Source organism: Scyliorhinus torazame, chromosome 11 (assembly GCF_047496885.1).
Source record: "Scyliorhinus torazame isolate Kashiwa2021f chromosome 11, sScyTor2.1, whole genome shotgun sequence".
Lineage (NCBI taxonomy): Eukaryota > Metazoa > Chordata > Chondrichthyes > Carcharhiniformes > Scyliorhinidae > Scyliorhinus > Scyliorhinus torazame.
Genome location: NC_092717.1, coordinates 1,941,484 through 1,967,844, shown reverse-complemented (window position 1 = coordinate 1,967,844; position 26,361 = coordinate 1,941,484). Strand labels below are relative to the sequence as shown.

The following is a 26,361-nucleotide window of genomic DNA, read 5'->3' as shown; positions in this document are numbered from 1 at the left end:
TCTGATATCCGAGGAGCTGAGTCTGTGGTGGCTCCTTGGTACATTTGGTGCTAGAGTTGGTGAAGATGGACGTTTGTGCATCCAGACATCCTTCCCCAACACTCCCTCACACCCCAAACTCCCCCACCCAGACCCCTCACCCACAGACCCCGCCCCCCCACACAGACCCCTCCCCCACAGACCCCGCCCCCCCACACAGACCCCTCCCCCACAGACCCCTCCCCCACAGACCCCGCACCCCCACACACTGACCCATCCCCCACACACAGACCCCTCCCCCCCACCCCCAGACCCATCCCCCACCCAGACCCCCCACCCACAGACCCATCCCTCAGACCCCTCCCCCGCTCCCCCACCCCCTGCACCCCTCCCCCTCCCACCCCTCCCCCCCTCCCCCACCCCCTGCACCCCTCCCCCTCCCCCCTGCACCCCTCCCCCCTGCACCCCTCCCCCCTCCCCCTCCCACCCCTCCCCCCTGCACCCCTCCCCCCTGCACCCCTCCCCCCTGCACCCCGCCACCTCTACCTGGAGTCGAAGCGCTCTCCCCCGGGGAAGCTGCCCACATAGTGATAGCGGATGAAGTCCCCGGGTTGGGCCGCCCGCACACACTCCTTGGGCATGAACTTGGTCTCCACCGCAACATCGTCCAAGGCCACAGGCGGCGGGTTGCCCCTCACCACGGCCGCCAGCACGACAGCGACAACCAGACGGGACAGCGAGAAAGGCATTGCGTCTGCTCCGCTCCAAACCGCCAACTGGCCGGGGGCGGGGCCGGGGGCGGGACCTGGGGCGGGGGCGGGGCTGGGGACCTGGGGGCGGGGCTGGGGACCTGGGGCGGGACCAGGGGCGGGGTTGGGGACCTGGGGCGGGGCCGGGGGCGGGACCAGGGGCGGGGCTGGGGACCTGGGGGCGGGGCAGGGGCGGGGCTGGGGGAGGGACCAGGGGCGGGGCTGGGGGCCTGGGGCGGGGCCGGGGCCGGGGCTGGGGACCTGGGGGCGGGGCAGGGGCGGGGCAGGGGACCTGGGGCGGGGCCGGGACCAGGGGCGGGGCTGGGGCCTGGGGGCGGGGCAGGGGCGGGGCTTGGGACCTGGGACGTGGCCGGGGTGCTGGGAGCGGGGCCCGGTGCGGGGCTTGATTTGGGGGCGGGGACAGAGGGCGGGGTCAGTAATCTGTGGGCGGGTCGTGGGTCCTGAGTATGGAGGTCGGCTTCGGCGGGGTCAAGTATCTGTGCGGGTTGTGGGCGGAGCCCCGGCTCTGTGGGTGGGGTGTGGGCGGGGCGATCGGGCGGTGCGCCAGTGATGATTGTGGGGGCGGGGCGAGGTTCACTGGGGAGGGGCGAATGTTGGGAGGGGCGAACGGGTGGGCGGGGCTAACGGGTGGGCATGGCGACACCGCTTCGCCATTGGACACAATATTGAATGGGAAAAGAGGCTCCCCGCTGCGATTGGCCGGTGTCAGTGTCAATCACCCGTCAGGCAGCCGGGAATGGCGGCTGCGCAGTAGGAGCGGCGGCGCTGAGGTGGCGGAGCGCGATGTGGGAGAGCCGGGATCGGAGCGGGGCCGGGGCGCGGAGTCTGGCGGCAGCGCGGGGCCTGGCCGGCCTCTCGGTGCTGCTGCTGTGCTGCGGGCCGGGCCGGGCCCAGTATGAGAGGTACAGTTTCCGCAGCTTCCCCCGGGATGAGCTGATGCCGCTGGAGTCGGCCTACCGCTTCGCGCTGGACCAGTACACGGCGGAGAAGTGGCAGGAGAGTGTGGACTACCTGGAGATGAGCCTCCGGCTGCACCGCCTGCTCCGGGACAGCGAGGCCTTCTGCAACCTGAACTGCAGCACGCTGCCGCCCCAGCCCGCCCGCCGCTTCGCTGCCTTCCCCGAGCTCCAGCTCTTCAGCAGCATCCTGCAGAGGGCCCGCTGCCTGCGCCGCTGTAAGCAGGGCCTGCCCGCCTTCCGCCAGGCACAGGCCAGCCGGCAGGTGCTGCACGACTTCGAGACCAGGGAGGTGTACCGCTACCTGCAGTTCGCCTACTTCAAGGTGAGAGCATCAAACAGCCGCGATTGTGGGCCGGGGGGGGGCAGGGATCACAATCCCCAGCCTTGGGGTTATTGAATGGGGTAGTAGGGCTGAGGGGCCGAATGGCCGGGGGGGGGCAGGGATCACAATCCCCAGCCTTGGGGTTATTGAATGGGGTAGTAGGGCTGAGGGGCCGAATAGCCAGGGGGGGGGGCAGGGATCACAATCCCCAGCCTTGGGGTTATTGAATGGGGTAGTAGGGCTGAGGGGCCGAATGGCCGGGGGGGGGGGGGTGGGGTGGGGGCGCAAGGATCATAATCCCCAGCCTTGGGGTTATTGAATGGGGTAGTAGGGCTGAGGGGCCGAATGGCCGGGTGGGGGGCAGGGATCACCATCCCCAGCCTTGGGGTTATTGAATGGGGTAGTAGGGCTGAGGGGCCGAATGGCCGGGGGGGGCAGGGATCACAATCCCCAGCCTTGGGCTTATTGAATGGGGTAGTAGGGCTGAGGGGCCGAATGGCCGGGGGGGGGGCAGGGATCACAATCCCCAGCCTTGGGGTTATTGAATAGGGTAGTAGGGCTGAGGGGCCGAATGGCCGGGGGGGCAGGGATCACAATCACCAGCCTTGGGGTTATTGAATAGGGTAGTAGGGCTGAGGGGCCGAATGGCCGGGGGGGGCAGGGATCACAATCCCCAGCCTTGGGGTTATTGAATGGGGTAGTAGGGCTGAGGGGCCGAATGGCCGGGGGGGGCAGGGATCATAATCCCCAGCCTTGGGGTTATTGAATGGGGTAGTAGGGCTGAGGGGCCGAATGGCCGGGGGGGGGCAGGGATCACAATCCCCAGCCTTGGGGTTATTGAATGGGGTAGTAGGGCTGAGGGGCCGAATAGCCAGGGGGGGGGCAGGGATCACAATCCCCAGCCTTGGGGTTATTGAATGGGGTAGTAGGGCTGAGGGGCCGAATGGCCGGGGGGGGGTGGGGTGGGGGCGCAAGGATCATAATCCCCAGCCTTGGGGTTATTGAATGGGGTAGTAGGGCTGAGGGGCCGAATGGCCGGGTGGGGGGCAGGGATCACCATCCCCAGCCTTGGGGTTATTGAATGGGGTAGTAGGGCTGAGGGGCCGGATGGCCGGGGGGGCAGGGATCACAATCCCCAGCCTTGGGGTTATTGAATGGGGTAGTAGGGCTGAGGGGCCGAATGGCCGGGGGGGGGGGGCGCAAGTATCACAATCCCCAGCCTTGGGGTTATTGAATGGGGTAGTAGGGCTGAGGGGCCGAATGGCCGGGAGGGGCAGGGATCACAATCCCCAGCCTTGGGGTTATTGAATAGGGTAGTAGGGCTGAGGGGCCGAATGGCCGGGGTGGGCAGGGATCACAATCACCAGTCTTGGGGTTATTGAATAGGGAAGTAGGGCTGAGGGGCCGAATGGCCGGGGGGGGCAGGGATCACAATCACCAGCCTTGGGGTTATTGAATGGGGTAGTAGGGCTGAGGGGCCGAATGACCGGGGGGGGCAGGGATCACAATCACCAGCCTTGGGGTTATTGAATAGGGTAGTAGGGCTGAGGGGCCGAATGGCCGGCCGGGGGGGGGGGGGGTGGGGGCGCAAGTATCACAATCCCCAGCCTTGGGGTTATTGAATGGGGTAGTAGGGCTGAGGGGCCGAATGGCCGGGGCGGGCAGGGATCACAATCCCCAGCCTTCGGGTTATTGAATGGGGTAGTAGGGCTGAGGGGCCGAATGGCCGGGGGGGGGGGCAGGGATCACAATCCCCAGCCTTGGGGTTATTGAATGGGGTAGTAGGGCTGAGGGGCCGAATGGCCGGGGGGGGGCAGGGATCACAATCCCCAGCCTTGGGGTTATTGAATGGGGTAGTAGGGCTGAGGGGCCGAATGCCCAGCTCCTGCTCCTAACTCTGATCCCATCAACCTGAACCATTCACCTGAGGAAGGAGCTGTGCTCCAAAAGCTAGTGTTTGAAACAAACCTGTTGGACTTTAACCTGGTGTTGTAAGACTTCTTACTGTGGTCGCCCTTTTCACTCACAGCTGCTGGGTTGAGAAGATGGTCCAGGATTTGCGGTCTGACCAGGTCAACACTGGCGTTTCCCACCGGCCCACTCTACGGGAGCCATGGTAGCACAGTGGTTAGCACTTGCCTCACAGCTCTAAGGTCCCAGGTTCGATTCCCGGCTTGGGTCACTGTCTGTGTGGGGTGTGACACGTTCTCACCATGTCTGTGTGGGTTTCCTCCGGGTGCTCCGGTTTCCTCCCACAAGTCCCGAAAGACGTGCTGTTGGGTGGATTGGACATTCTGAATTCTCCCTCTGTGCACCCGAACAGGTGCCGGAATGTGGCGACTAGGGGATTTTCACAGTAACTTCACTGCGGTATTAGTGGAAGTCTACTTGTGACAATAAAGATTATTATAATTGTTGCAATTTTGCTGGGGTCAAGCTAGTTTGTATACGGGATCTCGATCTTTGTATCACACACATCCTGGGGCGGTGCCCCCTCCCACCAGCATAGACAGAAAGGTTCATGCAGATGCCGAAGGAGTGCTTGATGAGTTGAGTGGTATAGCATCAGAACCTGGAGCTTTGCTCATGGCAAGCAAGTCAATAACTTTGCTGAGCTCCTCCACTCTGAGTTTGATATCCAGCTCTGTCATGACGGGCAGGATTTCTGTGGTGTACAGAGCTGACTTGGCGACAATATTCTCCCTATAATAATAATCGCTTATTGTCGCAAGTAGGCTTCAATTAAGTTACTGTGAAAAAAAACCCTAGTTGCCACATTCCGGTGCCTGTTCGGGGAGGCCGGTACGGGAATTGAACCCGCGCTGCTGGCATTGTTCTTCATTAGTACAGCTGATGGTAGTTCCACCTATCCCTCCAACTGTTTATTGCAATTAGTGATGACCTCCCCTTCCAAAATTCACAGTGTGGCACTGTAGGTTGTTAATAACTTCACATAGAGTGGTTTCACAGGTTGGCGCAACATCGAGGGCCGAAGGGCCTGTACTGCGCTGTAATGTTCTATATCTAGGCTCAAAAGTCACCAGCAATCTCACTTAATGTTGAAAACATACAGATCACAAAAGCTGCAGCTGTTATGTCCAATCTGAGTAAGAGAGAATGGAATGACAGCACCCTAACTGCGTCTACCAAGCCTGCATCCAGAGTGCACTCCTCTATAGTAGTGAGGCCTGGACAATACAAATTGCCTTCTTCTTTGGCAGTCCCTCAGGTTCGAGGATGACTCGCTTCCACTCTTTTGGGGAGGGGGTTCTGCTGTGGCTGAATAGACCAATCCTGGAGCCGCAGACTCTGCCACAGGTGGGCAGGTGGTGATCGATGAAGCCAGTGGGTGGGAAGCTTTGGATTCTGGGTGCCCATTCCACTATTTATGCTTGTCCTTTGCGAGTTCCCTTCAGTGATACTCGAGATGACTGATGCTTTTGCAGATGTTTCTTCAATTTGGGTGTTCTAGGGCAAACTATTCTCGTGTCAATGGTGTTGTTGTTTTTATTTAACAAGGCTTTTGGAGTGTCCTTGTCGTGTTTCCTCTGCCCTCCTGGTGATCGCTTGCCATTGCGGAGCTTGGAGTAGAGCACTTGTTTTGGGAGTCTTGTGTCGGGAATTCTGACAATGTGACCCGCCCATCGCAGCAGGTTGAGCGTGACCAGTGCCTCGATACTGGGGAAATTGGCCTGGGAGAGGACACACTCATTGGTACGCCATAATGCCAGTAGATTTACAGGATTTTGCGGAGAAAACATTGGTGATATCTCCAGGGATTTGTGGCGCATTGGAGTCGTTGTTAGATTTCATTGTCGATGTCTGATCACACCACGAGGAGGTTCCTGCGGTATGGGCAATGGTCCACATTGTCCATGAACAAGCCAGGATCTTGATGGTCAGCGGCAGTGTTGTGTGGCTGTAGCTGGCTGGTAGAGAACCTTTGTTTTCTGGATGTTTAGTCTTCGGCCCATTCTCCCATACGCCACAGTGAATGTGCCAATGATGGATTGTAGCTCAGCCTCTGAGCATGCGTAGAAGCAGGTGTCACCTGCATTGTGCAGCTTGATGTCAGAAGTTGGGGTGGTGGTTTCTGGCCTAGTGACATTGGAAGTTCAACAGTTTCCAGCAGGGAGCTTCATGGCGATGGGGTTGAGTGTTGTTATGAGGAAGATGAGAAGAGCGTCGGTGCAATGACGCAGCGCTGCTTGACCCTCGTTTGCACTCTTATTGGGTCTGTGGTAGTTTTGATGGTGAGGATCTTTGCTTGCATGCCATCGTGGATCAGGCAGAGAATGGTGTTGAATTTCTGCGGGCAGCCGAATCTGAGGAAGATGTTCCACAATCCTTGGAGGCTCTGGGAGCAGCTCTCCAGCCCATGAAAGGAGGTGCTGGAGAAAGATTATTTCCCGTGGCGGAGAGTAGGGAGTTTCCTCTGTAATTTCCGCAGTCGGACCTGTCTCCTTTCTTGAAGATGGACACAATTACGGCATCTCTGAGATCTTCCGGCATGCTCTCTTCCTTCCAGGCAAGGGTGATGAGGTTGTGTATTCGAGCGCTTCTCTGCCATATTTTAGTACTTCAGCGGGGATTCCATCTGTGCTGGCGACCTTGTTGTTTTTCAACTGATGGCTTTTCCAACCTCGCGGTGAGCTGGGGTGGTGCAGAGATGGTGCTGGGTAGTGTGATACAGGGTGGCATCGAGGGCTGCATGGTTGAGGAGGTCCTCAATGCTCTGTCCAGCAAGCCTGACTGCCTCTCTGTCTTTGGTGAGCACTTCTGTTTTTGGCTCTCAGTGGAGTGTGTCTCCGGATACTCTGGTCGTAGATGGCTTTAGTTGCGCTGAAGAAGCCAGACATGTTGTAGTTGTCACGAGTTGCTGAGTTTCTTCTGTGCCTAGAAGGGTGAAATCAAATGTTAAAGCATTGTGAGCAGTTTACACAGCAGTCAAAACAATGAAATCCTAACGGGATTGGTGTGAAATTCTGGGCTGGTTTCGCTGTTAAAATTAGAGCAGAAGCTTTGTTTGAAAGTGATCATTTGTAAAACCTGGACTGGATTTCAGAATGCAAACCGCCAAAGGAAAGCATTATGATGAGAGAAGAATTTAAAACATGTTTTTTGGGGTGGAGTTTGGAAACTCTCGTGATGATCATCTGGGGGGGATTCTGAGGAGAAAACCACAGACACTAACATTAATTCAGAGCAGTATGTATTTGACCACAGTCATCCTCTGTGTTTAAGAGGGACTTTATGTGCTGATGAGACCATTGCAGCTTAAGTTGTACTTTGTAATCCATGAAAATATTTAAATCTGGGGGGGGGAAGTAAAGGTGTATTGTATCATCCAAGTTTTTCATGTCTAATAAATCTTTTTTGTTATAACTAATTGGGGGTCCTGTGACTCTGTTGCACTGCGTTTGATAATAAAAGTTTGAGCCAGGGTTCCATTCTGGGATCTTCCCCTCCAGTTATAAGATCAACTGCGATCATAACGTCTTCTGTATATGCGTGCACAACCGTGCGCAATTGTCGCTGTCAACCTGCCTGAGCTGGATTAGCTCCTGTGCCCAACTTTTAATGTCAAGATTCATGTCCTCCGTTTCAAATACTTTCATGAATTCATCTCATTCTAGTTCACTATTTTTCTCCAATCGCAACAACCTGTTACAGCTTTTGAGATGTGCTTTAATATGAGGAGCTTTCAATATTTAGAGTGGAACAAAGAAAATTGAGGTTACTTTAATTCTAACCCTTGATTGAGTGATTTGTGCCATGACTAATGGTAAATTTGAAGAGGTGGAGACTTCCATGTGTGGTAAGGATTGCTGTTTCAATTCCGTTGTGTTTGTCACAGGAACAGAAGGAGGCCATCCAGCCTTCTCCACCATTTACCTCCACCTCAAAAATCAGCTTCACATGTTGCCATCAAATGAGAGCTAGGATGACCTGAATCATGATAAACTTGAGACTAGGAAGCTGTGTGATGTGCGATAAGGAAGCTAATAAAAGTTTTTAAGGCAAACGCTCGTTGCAGGTTAATGTAGCAATTGGCCCAAAATACTGGTGTTAAACCATTTCTTTGTGTTTATATATTTGGATTTATTGCCTATCCCTGAGGATCTTGAAGGGCATTAGTCGACCACACAGTATAGGGAGACTGGGATCTAGGCAGAATTGGTACCTTATCTTTTTTTGTTATAAATTTAGAGTACCCAATTCTTTTTTTCCCCCAATTAAGGAGCAATTTAGCGTGGCCAATCCACCTACCCGGCACATCTTGTTCGGTTGTGGGGGTGAAACCCACGCAGACACAGTGAGAATGTGCAAACTCCACACGGACAGTGACCCGGGGCCAGTATGGAATCCGGGTCCTGACACCGTGAGGCAGCAGTGCTAACCGCCATGCCGCCCCCTTACCTGAAGGATGTTTGTGAACCAGTTGAGTTTTTCATTACAATCCAGCAGCAATTTTTTTTCCCTATAGGTTAATTTATTGAGATAATACCCTATTTTGCAATGGTGGATTTTGAACTCTCAAGCTCTGGGGTGATGGATTTTGTATTATAAGCATTAAGCTACAGTGTCCCCCCTCCGGTCTCCACTGTCAATTGCTCATTCCTCAGACTCCAGAGTTATGCAGCCAGACTATTTGAGTGGGTGTTTTTGGCAAATCATCATCGCTGTTTTCCATCTTCATTGTCGTTCATGGGCAGACATCCGATAGGAGGAAGAGGAGCAGCTGAACTTTGAATAATTATAAGGCAAATCACATTGCAGAAACTTTCAGACATCCAGTTTGTACATTAGTGTTTTGGCAAGAGCTCCACTAGATGTCGGTTTTTGTAGTTATTCTAAGGCTATTTTAGCAGTGTCTCTCAGACAAGTTCACCACCCATTTATTTTTGGTCTTTCATCTGCTTCAGTAGGAGCTTTAATTCGTCCTCTGTAATTTTCCATTGTAAAACCTGAGCCCGAGTAATGTGCAACTGGTTAAATGTCGACTCCGTACTGTGCTCAGCAACTCCTTTTTGTGCTGGAATGTGTGCAGATTGAGACCGGTTTGTCTGTGATACTTGACACTGTCTAACAGCCTGCCAAGCTCACTGTACGCGCTCACACACTGTAACTGATCACTGAGTGGAATCAGCCTGTTTTTTAAAAAAAAAAACTCCAGAATAAAAATCGAGCATTTAGAGCTTGGAATGTGAAAGGTTTTCGACCTCTGAACCCATAATGGATATTTGTATAATCTCCCTTATTAATCTCCTGCAGGGACGTTCTGAAATAGTTCCTTCTGACACTCCAACGGTAATTAGGCAAAATATGAAAACCAGAAGATAAGATGGTTACAGAAGAGGAAGGCCACTCTGCCCATTTAAATTGCTTGCTATCCTCCAGTGATGGCTCCATAGTGATGGAACTGCCTTCCCGTAACCGCCTCCCCGAACAGGCGCCGGAATGTGGCGACTAGGGGCTTTTCACAGTAACTTCATTTGAAGCCTACTTGTGACAAGCGATTTTCATTTCATTTTCATTCATTGTGTCCCGAAGGACTTTTATCCAGTGCTCTTTCTGCAGCCTTCAGTCTCATTCCAGCCATGCCTGTCTCCAGTGTTTTTCAATGGTTGCGCTGACATATTTAAAGTACGGGAGCAGACAACCTGGTGCTCGCCACTGAAGGATCCGATTTGGAAAGTTTTGTATGCCCCAAGCTGACGTGGTTAACGTACTCAAACAGAAAAAGGGTTATCACAGCTGAAACATTGGGTGGAGTTTCCGGCCCCTCCTGAGGCCAACGGCCCGTCAAATCTTCCGTCCCATCGCAACCATTCCCATGACCAGGAAATTTAACCCCAAAACTCTGTTTCTCTCCACAGATACTGTCAGACCTGTTGAGTATGTCCAGTATTTTCTGTTTTTATTCCAGATTTTCAGCATCTGTCGTATTTAGTTTTTGTATTTGTGTCTAAAACTTGGGGCGTAAATGCATGTTTTCTCATTTGCAAATGTGGTAGTTTGTAATAATATTCTATTCCCCACAAGTTTCTATTCTTTTGCACTTAGGTCCAGAATGTCCCTAAAGCCATATCAGCAGCTCATACCTTCCTTCAGAGGCATCCTGATGATGCGATGATGCAGCAGAACATGGCTTACTACAAGTCTCTGCCGGATTCTGATGAGTTCATGAATGACCTGGAGATGAAACATTACGAGGCAAGTAGATGCAATTATTTGCAGACTTTGGAAATTGACAGAGTCGAGTTATTCTTGGTCCTTTGGTGGGTGCAGAAAGTAGTAATTGAACAGGGGTTTATTCTGAGCTAGCAGACATTCCCAGCCTTGTTTAAATCTATTGGTGCTGCAGTCAGAAATGGGCTAATGATTGGGTGAAAATTGGTTGTTGTTTGTTGAAGCACTTCCATTTGTATTTCTTCTGCTGTTGTCATGGTGTAGTTTTAATTTAGTTTTACTAAGAGGAACAGCGAGTTTTGTGTGCAGATACAAAGGTCATTAAAGTTGGTGAAATGAGTAGAAAACGCAATGGTAATGTCTCTGGATTAGTAATCCAGAGGCCCAGGCTAATGTTCTGCGGACAAGGGTTCAAATCTAGTCGGTTGAAACCATTGTCAACTAATTTTTTTAAGACCGATTTGCTTCACCCATGTCCTTTAAGGAAGGAAATCTGCCATGCTGACCTGGTCTGGCCTACGTGTGACTCCAGACCCACAACAGTATGGTTGATTCTTAAATGACCTCCACAACGGTCTACCAATCCACTCCATTATATCAAATCACTATTGAAAAGTCAATAAGGGATGAAATGAGATGGAACACCCAGCATCTACCTAGGAATGAGAAACAACAACGGTAAACCCAGCCCTGTCAACACTGCAAAGTCCTCCTCAGTAACATCTGAGCGCCTGTGCCAAAATTGGGAGAGTTGTCTCTCAGACTATTCAGGCAACAGCCTGACATAGTTATGCCCATGGAATCACACCTTACAGACAATGTCCCAGGCATCACTATTGCTGATGCGTCCTGTGCCACCGGCAGGACAGAGTCCGCAGAGATGGTGGCACATTGGTATACAATGGGAAGGGAGTTTCCCTGGGAGTCCCCAACCTTGACTCGTGTCCACGTGAAGTCTCTTGCATCAGGTCAAACATGGGGAAGGAAACAATCCCACAATCAACGGATCAGATCTAAGCTCTGCAGTCCTGCCACACCCAGTCATGAATGGTGGTGGACAATGAAGCAACTCGCTGTAGGAGGAGGCTCCACAAATCTCCCTATCCTCAATGAATGGGGAGCCCAGCCCATCAGTGCAACAGACGAGGCCAGCCAGAAATTTATTGAAACCAACTTTAGCCAGCAATGCCAAATGAATAATCCATTTCGACCTCCAGCACAGCAACAATATCAGCTTCTAACCAGACGTGTGGAAATTGCCCAGGTATGTCCTTTACTTGCAAAACAGGATAAACCCAACCCAGCCAATACTGCCCCATCAGTCTGCTCCTAATCATTAACAAAGCAATGGAAGCTGTCATTGACGGTGCTTTCAAACGGCACTTATTCAGCAATAACCTGTCCACTGATGCTCCGTTTGGGTTCCACCAGGTTCATTCATCGCCTGACTTCATTACAACATTGACTGAAACATACAGGAACACAGGAATTACGAGCAGAAGTCGGCAATTCAGCCCTTCTAGCCCACCTCTTCCCCTTATCCCATTTAACCTGTTTCTTAAATCGGAAATATATCTATCTCCCTCTTGAAACCATTTAGTGACTCAGATTTCACCGCACTATGGAGCAGCGAGTTCCACAAATTCACCACCCTCTGCGAGTAGTTCCTCCTCATCTCAGTTCTAAATCTATCGCCTCTCAACCTACATCTGTGACCTCTCGTTCTAGATTGCCCCACAAGGGGGAACATTTGGTCTATGTTTACTTTATCAATCCCATTTAGTATTTTATATATCTCGATCAGATCCCCCCTCATCCTTCTAAACTCCAGTGAGTAGAAGCCCAAACTGTTCAATCTCTCCTCATACCTCAACCCTTTCATCCCCGGAATCAATCTGGTGAATCTCCTCTGAACTGTCTCCAATGCCACCACATCCTTCCTCAAAGAAGGAGACCAAAACTGGACACAATACGCCAGATGTGGTCTCACCAACACCCTATACAATTGCAACAACATCTCTCTACTTTTATACTCCAGTCCTTTTGCAATAATAGTTTAATAATCTTTATTGTCACAAGTAGGCTCACATTAACACTGCAATGAAATTACTGTGAAAAACTCCTAGTCGCCACATTCTGGCACCTATTCGGGTACACGGAGGAAGAATTCAGAATGTCCAATTCATCTAACAGCACGTCTTTCATGACTTGTGGGTGGAAACCGGAGCACCCGGAGGAAACCCACGCAGACACAGGGAGAACGTGCAGACAGTGATCCAAGCTGGGAATTAAACCTGGGCCCCTGCTAACCACTGTGCTACCAACTGAGCTGAACTCCTGAGGTGAGGTAAGCGTGACTTCCTTGACATCAAGGCACCATTTGATCGAGTGTGGCATCAAGAATCCTTAGCAAAACCTGAGTCAATGGGAATCTGGAGAAAAACCGTCCGCTGATTGGAGTCATTCCCGGCACAAGGAAAATGGTTGTGGTGGTTGAAAGTCAATCATCTCAGCTCCAGAACATCACTGCAGGAGTTCTTCAGGGTAGTGTCCTGGACCCATTTTTAGCAGCTTCATCAATAACCTTCCCTCCCTCCAGAAGGTGAGAAGTGGTGATGTTTGCGGATGACTTCAGCACCATTTGCGATTTCTCAGACACTGAAGCAGTCCATGTCCAAATGCAGCAAAAGCAGCACAAGTGCCAATGACCATCTGACCACCTCGTCTTGACATTCAGTGACATTACCCTCACTGAATCCCCCAACATCCTGGAGGTTGCTATTGATCAAAAACCGAACTGGACTATCCACATTAACAGTGTGGCTACAAGAGCAGGTCAGGTGCTGGGAATCCTGCCGTGAGTAACTGGGACTTGGTGTGAGGTCGGGTGCTGGGAATCCTGCCGTGAGTAACTGGGACTTGGTGTGAGGTCGGGTGCTGGGAGTCCTGCCGTGAGTAACTGGGACTTGGTGTGAGGTCGGGTGCTGGGAATCCTGCCTTGAGTAACTGGGACTTGGTGTGAGGTCGGGTGCTGGGAGTCCTGCCGTGAGTAACTGGGACTTGGTGTGAGGTCGGGTGCTGGGAATCCTGCCGTGAGTAACTGGGACTTTGTGTGAGGTCGGGTGCTGGGAATCCTGCCGTGAGTAACTGGGACTTGGTGTGAGGTCGGGTGCTGGGAATCCTGCCGTGAGTAACTCCGGGACTTGGTGTGAGGTCAGGTGCTGGGAATCCTGCCGTGAGTAACTGGGACTTGGTGTGAGGTCGGGTGCTGGGAATCCTGCCGTGAGTAACTGGGACTTGGTGTGAGGTCGGGTGCTGGGAATCCTGCCGTGAGTAACTGGGACTTGGTGTGAGGTCAGGTGCTGGGAATCCTGCCGTGAGTAACTCCGGGACTTGGTGTGAGGTCAGGTGCTGGGAATCCTGCCGTGAGTAACTGGGACTTGGTGTGAGGTCAGGTGCTGGGAATCCTGCCGTGTGTAACTCCGGGACTTGGTGTGAGGTCAGGTGCTGGGAATCCTGCCGTGAGTAACCCCGGGACTTGGTGTGAGGTCAGGTGCTGGGAATCCTGCCGTGAGTAACTGGGACTTGGTGTGAGGTCAGAGGCTGGGAATCCTGCCGTGTGTAACTCCGGGACTTGGTGTGAGGTCAGGTGCTGGGAATCCTGCCGTGAGTAACTGGGACTTGGTGTGAGGTCGGGTGCTGGGAATCCTGCCGTGAGTAACTCCGGGACTTGGTGTGAGGTCAGAGGCTGGGAATCCTGCCGTGTGTAACTCCGGGACTTGGTGTGAGGTCAGGTGCTGGGAATCCTGCCGTGAGTAACTGGGACTTGGTGTGAGGTCAGGTGCTGGGAATCCTGCCGTGAGTAACTGGGACTTGGTGTGAGGTCGGGTGCTGGGAATCCTGCCGTGAGTAACTCCGGGACTTGGTGTGAGGTCAGGTGCTGGGAATCCTGCCGTGAGTAACTCCGGGACTTGGTGTGAGGTCGGGTGCTGGGAATCCTGCCGTGAGTAACTCCGGGACTTGGTGTGAGTTCAGGTGCTGGGAATCCTGCCGTGAGTAACTCCGGGACTTGGTGTGAGGTCAGGTGCTGGGAATCCTGCCGTGAGTAACTCCGGGACTTGGTGTGAGTTCAGGTGCTGGGAATCCTGCCGTGAGTAACTCCGGGACTTGGTGTGAGGTCAGGTGCTGGGAATCCTGCTGTGAGTAACTCCGGGACTTGGTGTGAGGTCGGGTGCTGGGAATCCTGCCGTGAGTAACTCCGGGACTTGGTGTGAGGTCAGGTGCTGGGAATCCTGCCGTGTGTAACTCCGGGACTTGGTGTGAGTTCAGGTGCTGGGAATCCTGCCGTGTGTAACTCCGGGACTTGGTGTGAGGTCAGGTGCTGGGAATCCTGCCGTGAGTAACTCCGGGACTTGGTGTGAGGTCAGAGGCTGGGAATCCTGCCGTGAGTAACTCCGGGACTTGGTGTGAGGTCAGGTGCTGGGAATCCTGCCGTGTGTAACTCCAGGACTTGGTGTGAGTTCAGGTGCTGGGAATCCTGCCGTGAGTAACTCCGGGACTTGGTGTGAGGTCGGGTGCTGGGAATCCTGCCGTGAGTAACTCCGGGACTTGGTGTGAGGTCAGGTGCTGGGAATCCTGCCGTGAGTAACTCTGGGACTTGGTGTGAGTTCAGGTGCTGGGAATCCTGCCGTGAGTAACTCCGGGACTTGGTGTGAGGTCGGGTGCTGGGAATCCTGCCGTGAGTAACTGGGACTTGGTGTGAGGTCAGGTGCTGGGAATCCTGCCGTGAGTAACTCCGGGACTTGGTGTGAGGTCAGGTGCTGGGAATCCTGCCGTGAGTAACTCCGGGACTTGGTGTGAGGCCAGGTGCTGGGAATCCTGCCGTGAGTAACTCCGGGACTTGGTGTGAGGCCAGGTGCTGGGAATCCTGCCGTGAGTAACTCCGGGACTTGGTGTGAGGCCAGGTGCTGGGAATCCTGCCGTGAGTAACTGGGACTTGGTGTGAGGTCGGGTGCTGGGAATCCTGCCGTGAGTAACTCCGGGACTTGGTGTGAGGCCAGGTGCTGGGAATCCTGCCGTGAGTAACTCCGGGACTTGGTGTGAGGCCAGGTGCTGACAGAATTTGGATGTGCTCCAGTTTGGAGGATGAGAATCTATCCAGAGATTTATTGAAATAGTCAAATCTGAAGATAACAAAGATACAGGTGAGGATTTCAGCAGGACTTGTGCTAAGGCAGCAGTGAAGTTGGATGATTTATGGAATAGTTGGTATTGGTGTTGGAGAGAATATTGAGTAAAATTAATCCTGTTCCGCCTCAAACAGTGGCTAGGCAATGGGATAGCAGGAGCCCATTATTTCACCTTTCAATCCTACTCCTCCATCAACCTCCCAGCTGAACTTCAACAATATTCCCCTGTCCCTTCATTCCCATAGTGTCCAAAAATCTAACCATCTCAGTCTTGAATGTGCTCTATAACTGAGCGTTTGTAGCTCGCTGGGGTAGACGATGAAGGTCGTTGTGGGACTGAAGAGCCTGAATTTGGGATTAATTGGGAATTGTCCAGAAGCATTCTTAATGGTAGCGTTTAATTAACAGAACATAACTCAGTCCCAGCTTAGTGCTGCTGTCAGGACAAACATTAAATTGTTAAAGAGAAGATTTTCATTCTCATCCTCTGCTATAGATCTTTATTTGAATGGCATATTTTGTTTAATTGAAGAATAAGAAGTTCAAAGGTTAGACAACCCCCGGACCTTTTCTGACTCGCGGTTGGTCTATTGCAGTGTTAGGGTGGTTGAGTAAAGTTACTTCTTTTAAAACTCTTGTCAGATTATGGCATCGGGAGGCACAGTTTTGCATCCTCAGCTGATAGTGACTGGGGTCAGCTGATAGTGACTGGGGTCAGCTGATAGTGACTGGGGTCAGCTGATAGTGACTGGGGTCAGCTGATAGTGACTGGGGTCAGCTGATAGTGACTGGGGTCCCAGCACATTAGGAGGTTGTGATTATAAACTCGATGCCCATCATAACATGCAGGGCACGCACCAGCCACAGTCATTGCTAACCTGAATGTTGTTGGATTTTAGAATCTATTTATCCGAGCTGTGAAAGCTTACAATGGTGAGAACTACCCGACATCTATCACAGACATGGAGCTAGCAATCCCTGAATACCTCAAAACATACGATGAGTGCATTGCTGCCTGTGAGGGTTCACGAGAGGTGAAGGAGTTTAAAGATTTCTATCCTTCAATAGCAGGTTGGTGCAGATACTCCAGATGTGAACTACACTTTAGCTGAAATCCTTCTGCTTTCCCCTGTGTCTAATCCCCACCCCGTCTATCTCCTTACTGCCCCCACACACTCTGCCCCAGTTGGGGCAGGATAAATCTCTCAACTTCACGGTGTAGTTACTTACCGATAATAGAAATGTGATTTTCATCACAAACACAATTTATTTTAAAGCCAGGTGAATTATTGTGCTCTCTTTGGTTTTTCTGTTTGTTGCTGTTTTGCAATGAGAGCCTGGTGAATGGAACTGCCTGATGTCAGTTTGTGTCTGAATTACAAACAATGTTCTTTTAATTTTCAGAACATTACGCTGAAGTTCTGCAATGCAAAGTGAAGTGTGAATCGGAATTAACTCCAGTCATTGGAGGGTTTTTTGTGGAGAAATTTGTAGCTACAATGTACCACTATTTGCAGTTCGCTTATTATAAACGTGAGTAATTTGTAACTAATAAACCATGCTTGAGGAATGGAGGAGTTTAAAATCATTAAACAAACAGAATTGTCAGCAACATTCATACAAGTGAACGTGGACGTGTCAGCTGATCAGTTGCTTCTCTGGTTGATGGTGAAGTTGACACTGTAAAGTTCACAGAACAGAGACTGAGGTTGTACCCGTGTATCTAACTCCACGTCTGCAGTCCCTCGTGTGGGACTCAATATATTGAGACCAGTGAATCTCAAAGTGAATGAAGGCATTCAATTACAGGGTTTTGCACATCAAAAAGGAGCCACCCTCTATATCAGGCTTGGCTCTCTGACCTCATAAGGTCATGGTTCAATCCACATAGTCCAAATTGATGTATCACTATGGTATTGTGGTGGGGGGGGGGGGGGAAGAGGGCAGCACTGAGGGGGCGCCGTGATTCCGGAGGGGCAGTACTGGCGGGGGCTGATGCCGGAGGGGCAGCGCTGAGAGGGTGCCGTGATGCAGGAGGTGCAGTACTGAGGCGGGGGGGGGGGGGGGGGGATGCTGGAGGGGCAGTACTGAAGGGATGCCGTGCTGCCGGAGGGGCAGTATTGGAGTGATGCCGGGGCGTAGGGGGCAGTGCTGAGAGGGGCGCTGTGCTGCTGGGGGGGGGGGGGGTTGATGCCAGAGGGGCAGTACTAAGGGGGGTGCCGTGATGCAGGAGGTGCAGTACTGAGGGGGGGGGGGGGGGGGGGGGTGTTGCCGGAGGGGCAGTGCTGAGGGGGGGGATCCTGGAGGGGCAGTACTGAAGGGGCGCCGTGCTGCCGGAGGGGCAGTATTGGAGTGATGCCGGGGCGTGGGGGGCAGTGCTGGGAGGGGTGCCGTGATGCTGGGGGAGGCAGCGCTGAGGGGGACTCCCTCGATACTGCCCCTCCTGCAGTTCAGCAGACATTTTGCATGGTAAGATCCCACACAGCAAGGCAATGCTCTGATTGTAGCATTGTCAGTTGAAGGAGGCATGTTGACCAGACGCTCATTTTTGTGAGCGCCGCTATTATGCCGAATGGAAATTGAGTTGAGACTTGATGTGACACTGCAACATTGAATACTCACTCAGTAAACCTGCTACTGTTGTTTTTGACCATACTGTGTCTATGTTTTGCAGTTGACAATATGAAGAATGCAGCTCCATGTGTAGTGACCTACTTGCTGTTTGATCCTGAAGATTCTGTGATGAAGCAGAATTTGGTGTATTACCAATACCATAAAGAGAAATGGGGCCTGACAGAGGAAGATTTCCTGCCCAGACCAGTATGTTATTAATGTGCAGATAACCTGCACTGAATGTTGTTCATGGGCTTTTAATAGGGCAATGATTTCTTGTATCCCCTTGAGTTAAGAGATAAGCTAGGAGGCCAAGAAAATATCAAACATTTGCAAATCTAATGTTTAATGGTGTTATTAAAACTTCTCAAAGCACACCATGCACTGAATTAACTTCTGGAGCGCACTGTCATTTTGTTGGCCAGATTTGTGATTACACAATTTAATCACTGGGCAATGCTGTTAAATGTGAGTGTTCTCTGATTCCGTTTTTAATTTCAGGAAGCTTTGCGATATTACAACCAGACCACGTTTCAGTTGCAGATGTATGAATTTGCTAAACAGCATCTACAAGCTGACGATGAAGTAAGTAATCAGAACCATTGTAAGAATTTTTGATCAACTAGATGAGCTTTGATGGGAAACAATGTGTGGATTTGATGCAATGTTTCAGTGAGGGGGCAGCAGCTACACAACCACCCCTGATATTGCTCCATACAAGGGGCGGTATTTCCCCCCCTCCGTCGGGTGGGAGAATCGCCGGGGCGCCGCGTGAGTCGCGCCACTGCCCTGACACCCGCACGCGATCCCCCCCCCCCCAAAAAAAACCAGCGGCGCGAGAATCGCCGCAAACGGCGAGCGGCGATTCTCCGGCCCGGATGGGCCGAGCGGCCGGCAAAAAAAATGACAGTCCCACCAGTGCCGTTCACCCCTGGTCGCTGCCGGCGGGAACTGTGCGGGAACGGTGGGGGGGGGGCGGGCTGTGTGGGGGGGAGGGGGTGCCTCCGATGGGGTCTGGCCCGCGATCGGGGCCCACCAATTGGCGGGCTGGCCCCCCCCCCCCCCCCCCCCCCGGCCTACTTCCTTCCGCGGCTGGCCCCAGAACCCCGGCGCCATGTTGGTGAGGGGCCGGCGCGCGTAAGAAGTTCCCCGCGCATGCACAGGAATGAGCTGCCCCAACTGCGCATGCGCGGGTTGGCACATTGCCCATTTGGCAACGGGTAAGGAGGCTGGAGCGACGTGAACCCCCCCCCCCCCCCCCCCCCGTGGGGGCCAGAATAGGTCGTGTCCGGGCCCTGTTCGCGCCCTTGTGAAACGCGACGGCGTTCACGACGGCGCGGGCACTTAGTCCCGTGAGCGAGATCCCGCCCAAGATCTTCTCCAGCCCCCTCCATGAGAGAAGTGTCACGTGGTCCCTGTGCAGGGAATGGTGTGTTACAGACTTCACCACGGGTTGTTGCTTCCTATCTACATTATCAATCAAATCAAAGGAACGTTTCAGAAGGTGCTCACTATTTGTGGCAGTTTGACAGGCTTGTATCCCAGCGTGCCAGTGACTGTTTACAGTTGAAAGTTCCTACCTGTCAAATTGTGCGTCTTGAGAAGGGAGAGGAATAGAATTTGGTGCTTTCTGATTGAAAATCTCTTCCTGTTCACCACCTGTCTGCTCTCAGGAGTGTGCACTGCGCATTCACTCTGTATGAGGCTGAGGAAGCCATTATCTCACAGACTAACAGGAAGAATGTGTAAGAAATGGGCCAGATTTATCCAGGTAGACTTCAATTTACACTGGTGAAAGTTTACTTGCTAAAGGTATCTGAACGCGGACAACGTTACATAGAAAAATACAGCACAAAACAGGCACTTCAGCCCACGATATTGTGCCGAACCTTTGTCCCAGAGCAATCCACCCAACCTGCACATCCCCGGACCGTGGGAGGAAACCAGAGCACCCGGAGGAAACCCACGCACACATGGGGAAGACGTGCAGACTCCGCACAGACAGAGACCCAAGCCGGAATCAAACCTGGGATCCTGGAGCTGTGAAGCAATTGTGCTATCCACAATGCTACCTTGCTGCCCTTAAGAACAAATAAATCTCCACTATATCATTCTACCGTAATCCATGTACCTATCCAACAGCTGCTTGAAGGTCACTAATGTTTCCGACTCAACTACTTCCACAGGCAGTGCATTCCATGCCCCCACTACTCTCTGGGTAAAGAACCTACCTCTGACATCCCCCCCGTATATCTTCCACCATTCACCTTAAATTTATGTCCCCTTGTAATGGTTTGTTCCACCCGGGGGGAAAGTCTCTGACTGTTATTCACACAATCCCCGAGACAAATTAATCAATCTATATTGGGAAGCAGTGGAGTTAGCGGTATTGTCACTGGAAATACAGATACCCAGGGTAGTTTTCTGGGGCCCTGGGTTCAAATCTCACCACGGCAAATGGTGAAATTTGAATTCAATACAAGAATCTGGAATTAAAACTCCAATGAGACCGTGAAACCCACCTGGTTCACTAATGTCCTTCAGGGAAGGAAATCTGCTGACCTTACCCAGTCTGGCCTACATGCGACTCCAGACCCACACAGCGATGCGGCTGACTCTTAACTGTCCCCCACTGAAACGGCCACCAAACCACTCCGTTCAAGGGTGACTCGGGATGGGCAACAAATGCTGGCCCAGCCCAGCGACGCCCACATCCCAAGAAGGAATAAATAAAAATGTGAATGTTTTCTGAGTTTTTACTCCTAACAGTAAATACCAGTAAAAGTGAATATTATTTACAATTTTATTACTCCTAGATGTTTTTCAAACTTTGCGTCCTGATCACTCTGTGATTTCTGTCGGACTCCAGCAGGTCATTTACACAACATCACCACCAGGTGGTGGCAAACACTGCACTTTGGCTTAACCAAGTGAGACTTAATTTACAAAGGTTTCAGACAACATTCTTCATCTGTTGGTGCTGCTTCCATTTTGAAAACACTGCTCAGAGAAATGATTGGGCTTGGAAGGCCATTCTGAATGAAGTCTGTAGATTTCACAGTTCAGATACCACTTTAAACACAATATAGCAGGGCGAGCCGAGAACCTGGGGGACAAGAGCTGACTCCAGGTGGTGGATTTTTGGGAACGAGCATTTGTGTTTCATTTAAACACAAGGAAGGTACTGGGATACCAGCTCATCTATTCTTTCCCTGGTCACATTGTTCATTGAAAAAGAAAATAGGAATTTCTTGTAAGCAACAGAAGAAGATCTCAAAAGTGTAGAGAAATGGCAGACATTCCTTTGACACCTCATTGCTGCTACAGTAAATAAGGAATCACAGATTAATGAGGGCAAGATGAGCAGGCAGTACTTTGTTAACCCTCTTCCCTCGCACGCTGGGCTATATGTATAGGACCCTGTGATAATGAGGCGCTTTAAGTATTATGCAGAGAACCCTTAGAATTGCCTGTTTGTGAAAACCTGTGTCGATATTGAAGGACGTGTTTGATGCAAGTTCTTGGACTGAGTTTGCTGCTCCACGTTTGTTCAGATATGTTGAGGCTGGGCTGTCCTCGCATGAGGCTGAGCCATCTGATTCTGCAACAGTTTCTCTGCCAGTTTTAATCTCTCAATCCAGAAATTTAATGGGACTGCAAATATTCCCCAAATATAAATTTGGAATATTACAGCACTGCTATCTCATCTCGCTGGTATCTATGACAAAAATGATATTATTGATCTTTAGTTATATTAAATTCCCAGTGAATCATCAATAAATAAATTTAAACTGTCTTTTAAAAATAGGATTTGCAGTTTGGATACCATTTATTGCACACAATGTCAGACTTAACCTCCAGATATATATTTTTTAATCTGGTCATATGCATGCTGCTTTATAAAGAGAATACAAACGGTTTCTATTAATTAGTAATAATTTAAAAACTGATTCAAAAGTAAATCACTGAATCAAAAGTTGTTACAACACAGTAAGGAGCTGTTCAGCCCATCAGCTCTATGCTGTTATTTCCCCCCAATTTGGGCTCCCAGTCTCACCCCATTGTCCTGCTCACTCCGTTTACCCATTAATATCCCACCCAGTCTAATCTCACTTTCCTGCGCCCTCCATATACATTTCTTGGTTAGTCAAACTACAGGAGTAACCAATCCATTGGAGGAATTCTAAGTGTGTTTTCTGGTGCTGTAAACTTTCCTATCAAGGTGGGAGCAATCCATACCAAAGGACTACCATGCAATAAATAATGAACAGTACAGTGTATAAATTGTAGTTATTTATAGAAATTCTGAGCTTTGTGCTTTGGAAGAATAATTCAGGCTGTGAATTAGAATATCTCATTCATTTTTCACAATGTGGGCTTCATTGGCTAGGCCAGCAGTTATTGTGCATCTCAGTTGCCCTTGAGAAGGTGATGGTGAGCTGCTGTCTTGAACCGCTGCAGTCCATGCGGTGTAGGTACACCCACAGTGATGTTCGGGAGGGAGTTGCCGATTCTTGACCCAGTGACAGTGAAAGAATGGCGACATCGTTCCTGGTCAGGATGGCGTGTGACTTAGAACATAGAACATTACAGCGCAGTACAGGCCCTTCAGCCCTCGATGTTGCGCCGACCTGTGAAACCACTCTAAAGCCCATCTACACTATTCCCTTATCGTCTATATGTCTATCCAATGACCATTTGAATACCCTGAGTGTTGGCGAGTCCACTACTGTTGCAGGCAGGGCATTCCACACCCTTACTACTCTCTGAGTAAAGAACCTACCTCTGACATCTGTCCTATATCTATCTCCCCTCAATTTAAAGCTATGTCCCCTCGTGCTAGACATCACCATCCGAGGAAAAAGGCTCTCCCTGTCCACCCTATCCAATCCTCTGATCATCTTGTATGCCTCAATTAAGTCACCTCTTAACCTTCTTCTCTCTAACGAAAACAGCCTCAAGTCCCTCAGCCTTTCCTCATAAGATCTTCCCTCCAAACCAGGCAACATTCTGGGAAATCTCCTCTGCACCCTTTCCAATGCTTCCACACCCTTCCTATAATGCGGCGACCAGAATTGCACGCAATACTCCCAAATGCGGCCGCACCAGAGTGTTGTATAGCTGCAACATGACCTCATGGCTCCAAAACTCAATCCCTCTACCAATAAAAGCTAACACACCATACGCCTTCTTAACAACCCTCTCAACCTGGGTGACAACTTTCAGGGATCTATGTACGTGGACACTGAGATCTCTCTGCTCATCCACACTGCCAACAATCTTACCATTAGCCCAGTACTCAGTCTTCCTGTTATTCCTTCCAAAATGAATCACCTCACACTTTTCTGCATTAAACTCCATTTGCCACCTCTCAGCCCAGCGCTGCAGCTTATCTATGTCCCTCTGTGACTTGTAACATCCTTCTGCACTGTCCACAACTCCACCGACTTTAGTGTCATCTGCAAATTTACTCACCCATCCTTCTACGCCCTCCAGGTCATTTATAAAAATGACAAACAGCAGTGGCCCCAAAACAGATCCTTGTGGTACACCACTAGTAACTGGACTCCAGTCTGAACATTTCCCATCAACCACCACCCTTTGTCTTCTTCCAGCTAGCCAATTTCTGATCCAAACTGCTAAATCACCCTGAATCCCATGCCTCCGTATTTTCTGCAGTAGCCTACCATGGGGAACCTTAGCAAACGCTTTACTGAAATCCATATACACCACATCAACTGCTTTACCCTCATCCACCTGTTTGGTCACCTTCTCAAAGAACTCTATGTAAGGTTTGTGAGGCACGACCTACCCTTCACAAAACCGTGTTGACTATCTCTAATCAAATTATTCCTTTCCAGATGATTATACATCCTATCTCTTATAAACCTTTCCAAGATTTTTCCCACAACAAATGTAAGGCTCACTGGTCTATAGTTACCGGCGTTATCTCTACTCCCCTTCTTGAACAAGGGAACAACATTTGCTATCCTCCAGTCTTCTGGCACTATTCCTGTAGACAAAGATGACTTCAAGATCAAGGCCAAAGGCTCAGCAATCTCCTCCCTAGCTTCCCAGAGAATCCTAGGATAATCCCATCCGGCCCAGGTGACTTATCTATTTTCACACTTTCCAGAATTGCTAACATCTCCTCCTTATGAACCTCAAGCCCTTCTAGTCTAGTAGCCTGAATCTCAGTACTCTCCTCGACAACATTGTCTTTTTCCTGTGTGAATACTGACGAAAAATATTCATTTAGCACCTCTCCTATCTCCTTGGACTCCAAGCACAACTTCCCACTACTGTCCTTGACTGGCCCTACTCTTACCCTAGTCATTCTTTTATTCCTGACATATCTATAGAAAGCTTTAGGGTTATCCTTGATCCTACCTGCCAAAGACTTCTCATGTCCCCTCCTGGCTCTTCTTAGCTCTCTCTTTAGGTCCTTCCTAGCTAACTTGTAACTCTCGAGCACTCTAACTGAACCTTCATGTCTCAACTTTACATAAGCCTCCTTCTTCCTCTTGACAAGTGTTTCGACTGCCTTAGTAAACCACGGTTCCCTCACTCGACCACTTCCTCCCTGCCTGACAGGTACATACTTATCAAGGACATGCAGTAGCTGTTCCTTGAACAAGCTCCACATTTCCATTGTGCCCATCCCCTGCAGTTTTCCTCTCCATCCGATGCATCCTAGGTCTTGCCTCATCGCATCATAATTGCCGTTCCCCCAGATATAACTCTTGCCCTGCGGTATATACCTATCCCTTTCCATCACTAAAGTAAACGTAATGGAATTGTGGTCACCATCACCAAAGTGCTCACCTACCTCCAAATCTAACACCTGTCCTGGTTCATTACCCAGTACCAAATCCAATATGGCCTCGCCTCTCGTTGGCCTATCTACATACCGTGTCAGGAAACCCTCCTGCACACATTGGACAAAAACGGACCCATCTAATGTACTCGAACTATAGCGTTTCCAGTCAATATTTGGAAAGTTAAAATCCCCCATGACAACTACCCTGTTGCTTTCGCTCCTATCCAGAATCGTCTTTGCAATCCTTTCCTCTACATCTCTGGAACTTTTCAGAGGCCTATAGAAAACCCCTAACAGGGTGACCTCTCCTTTCCTGTTTCTAACCTCAGCCTATACTACCTCAGTAGATGAGTCCTCATCAAACGTCCTTTCTGCCACCGTAATACTGTCCTTGACTAACAATGCCACCCCTCCCCCTCTTTTACCACCTTCCCTGAGCTTACTGAAATATCTAAATCCTGGCACCTGCAACAACCATTCCTGTCCCTGCTCTATCCATGTCTCCAAAATGGCCACCACATCGAAGTCCCAGGTACCAACCCATGCCGCAAGTTCACCCACCTTATTCCGGATGCTCCTGGCATTGAAGAAGACCCACTTTAAACCACCTTCCTGCCTGCCGGTACATTCCTGCAACTTTGAAACCCTACTCATGACCTCACTACTCTCAACCTCCTGTATACTGGAGCTACAATTCAGGTTCCCAAGCCCCTGCTGAACTAGTTTAAACCCTCCCGAAGTGCATTAGCAAATTTCCCCCCCTTGGAGCGGAACTTGCAGGTGGAGGTGTTCCCATGTATCTGCAGCCCTTGACCCTTTTTTGTTTGCCTGGAAATTATTTTGTGACAGAAATTTCTCAGCGAGAGCATGGATTAGTGCCCCAAATGGACATGATGTACAATTTCCTGAGTTTCGTGCTGTTGGATATAAGGTTAATTTCCAAGTTAAACAGTGGTATACATGAGATTGATTTCTCAGTGAAAGAGAACACTGGTATTTGTTGCAATTCCCTGGATGGTTACTGAGCACAAATGAGTTCAGATTGAAGGTGTCAGGAACTTTTCAGAGATTCAGTTTGTTGTAATCCAGGGATTTGTATCTCATCCATGTTTAAAAGTAATGTTGCCACAGAGTATAGAGGTGCAACATTTAATATCTTTATGTAGTTTGCTAAAATGAGAAACCTTCCACTTCAGCTGGTGTGGTAAATGTGTCTAATAATAGCATGACAAAATGTACTTAAAACATCTAACCCACAGCAGGTATATTGAGCACATATTTCTCGTGTGTGTGAAGATATCCCTGTTTGCTTGCAAGAAGAACTGAACTTTTAACAGTAACATGAAGCTACCAATATAAACTCTAAACGTAGAGTATACAATTACCATCTTAAACTAAGAGAAAACATCAGTGGAGAGTGGACCATATTCAGGTGGGTCCCAGGATATGTTCTATATGACATATTTCTGCTTTTAAAAAAGGTACAGTCTTGGATTTAATTGGAATATTTTGGAGT

General features: G+C 50.4%; 2 protein-coding genes across 3 annotated transcripts in view; one reads left to right on the top strand and one right to left on the bottom strand.

Annotated features, from left to right (window-relative positions):
* Nucleotides 1–760, bottom strand: part of fkbp9 (FKBP prolyl isomerase 9) — a 40,951-nt gene extending 40,191 nt beyond the window's left edge. The window contains exon 1 of the mRNA XM_072466848.1: nt 526–760. Coding sequence (XP_072322949.1) covers nt 526–728 — 203 coding nt within the window. The 5' untranslated portion in view covers nt 729–760. The remainder of the gene's footprint in view (nt 1–525) is intronic.
* A 722-nt stretch (nt 761–1,482) lies between these two features.
* crtap (cartilage associated protein) overlaps nt 1,483–26,361 on the top strand; it is a 31,247-nt gene continuing 6,368 nt past the window's right edge. Inside the window, exons 1-7 of one of the 2 annotated variants that reach the window (XR_011933281.1) lie at nt 1,483–2,030; nt 10,098–10,247; nt 16,312–16,483; nt 16,817–16,945; nt 18,087–18,232; nt 18,527–18,610; nt 26,105–26,277. Coding sequence is in view for 1 of the 2 variants with exons in the window: in XM_072466849.1 (XP_072322950.1) it covers nt 1,533–2,030; nt 10,098–10,247; nt 16,312–16,483; nt 16,817–16,945; nt 18,087–18,232; nt 18,527–18,610 (1,179 nt within the window). In the remaining variant the exon portion in view is untranslated. The remainder of the gene's footprint in view (nt 2,031–10,097; nt 10,248–16,311; nt 16,484–16,816; nt 16,946–18,086; nt 18,233–18,526; nt 18,611–26,104; nt 26,278–26,361) is intronic. The other variant, XM_072466849.1, reaches the window with a different exon arrangement.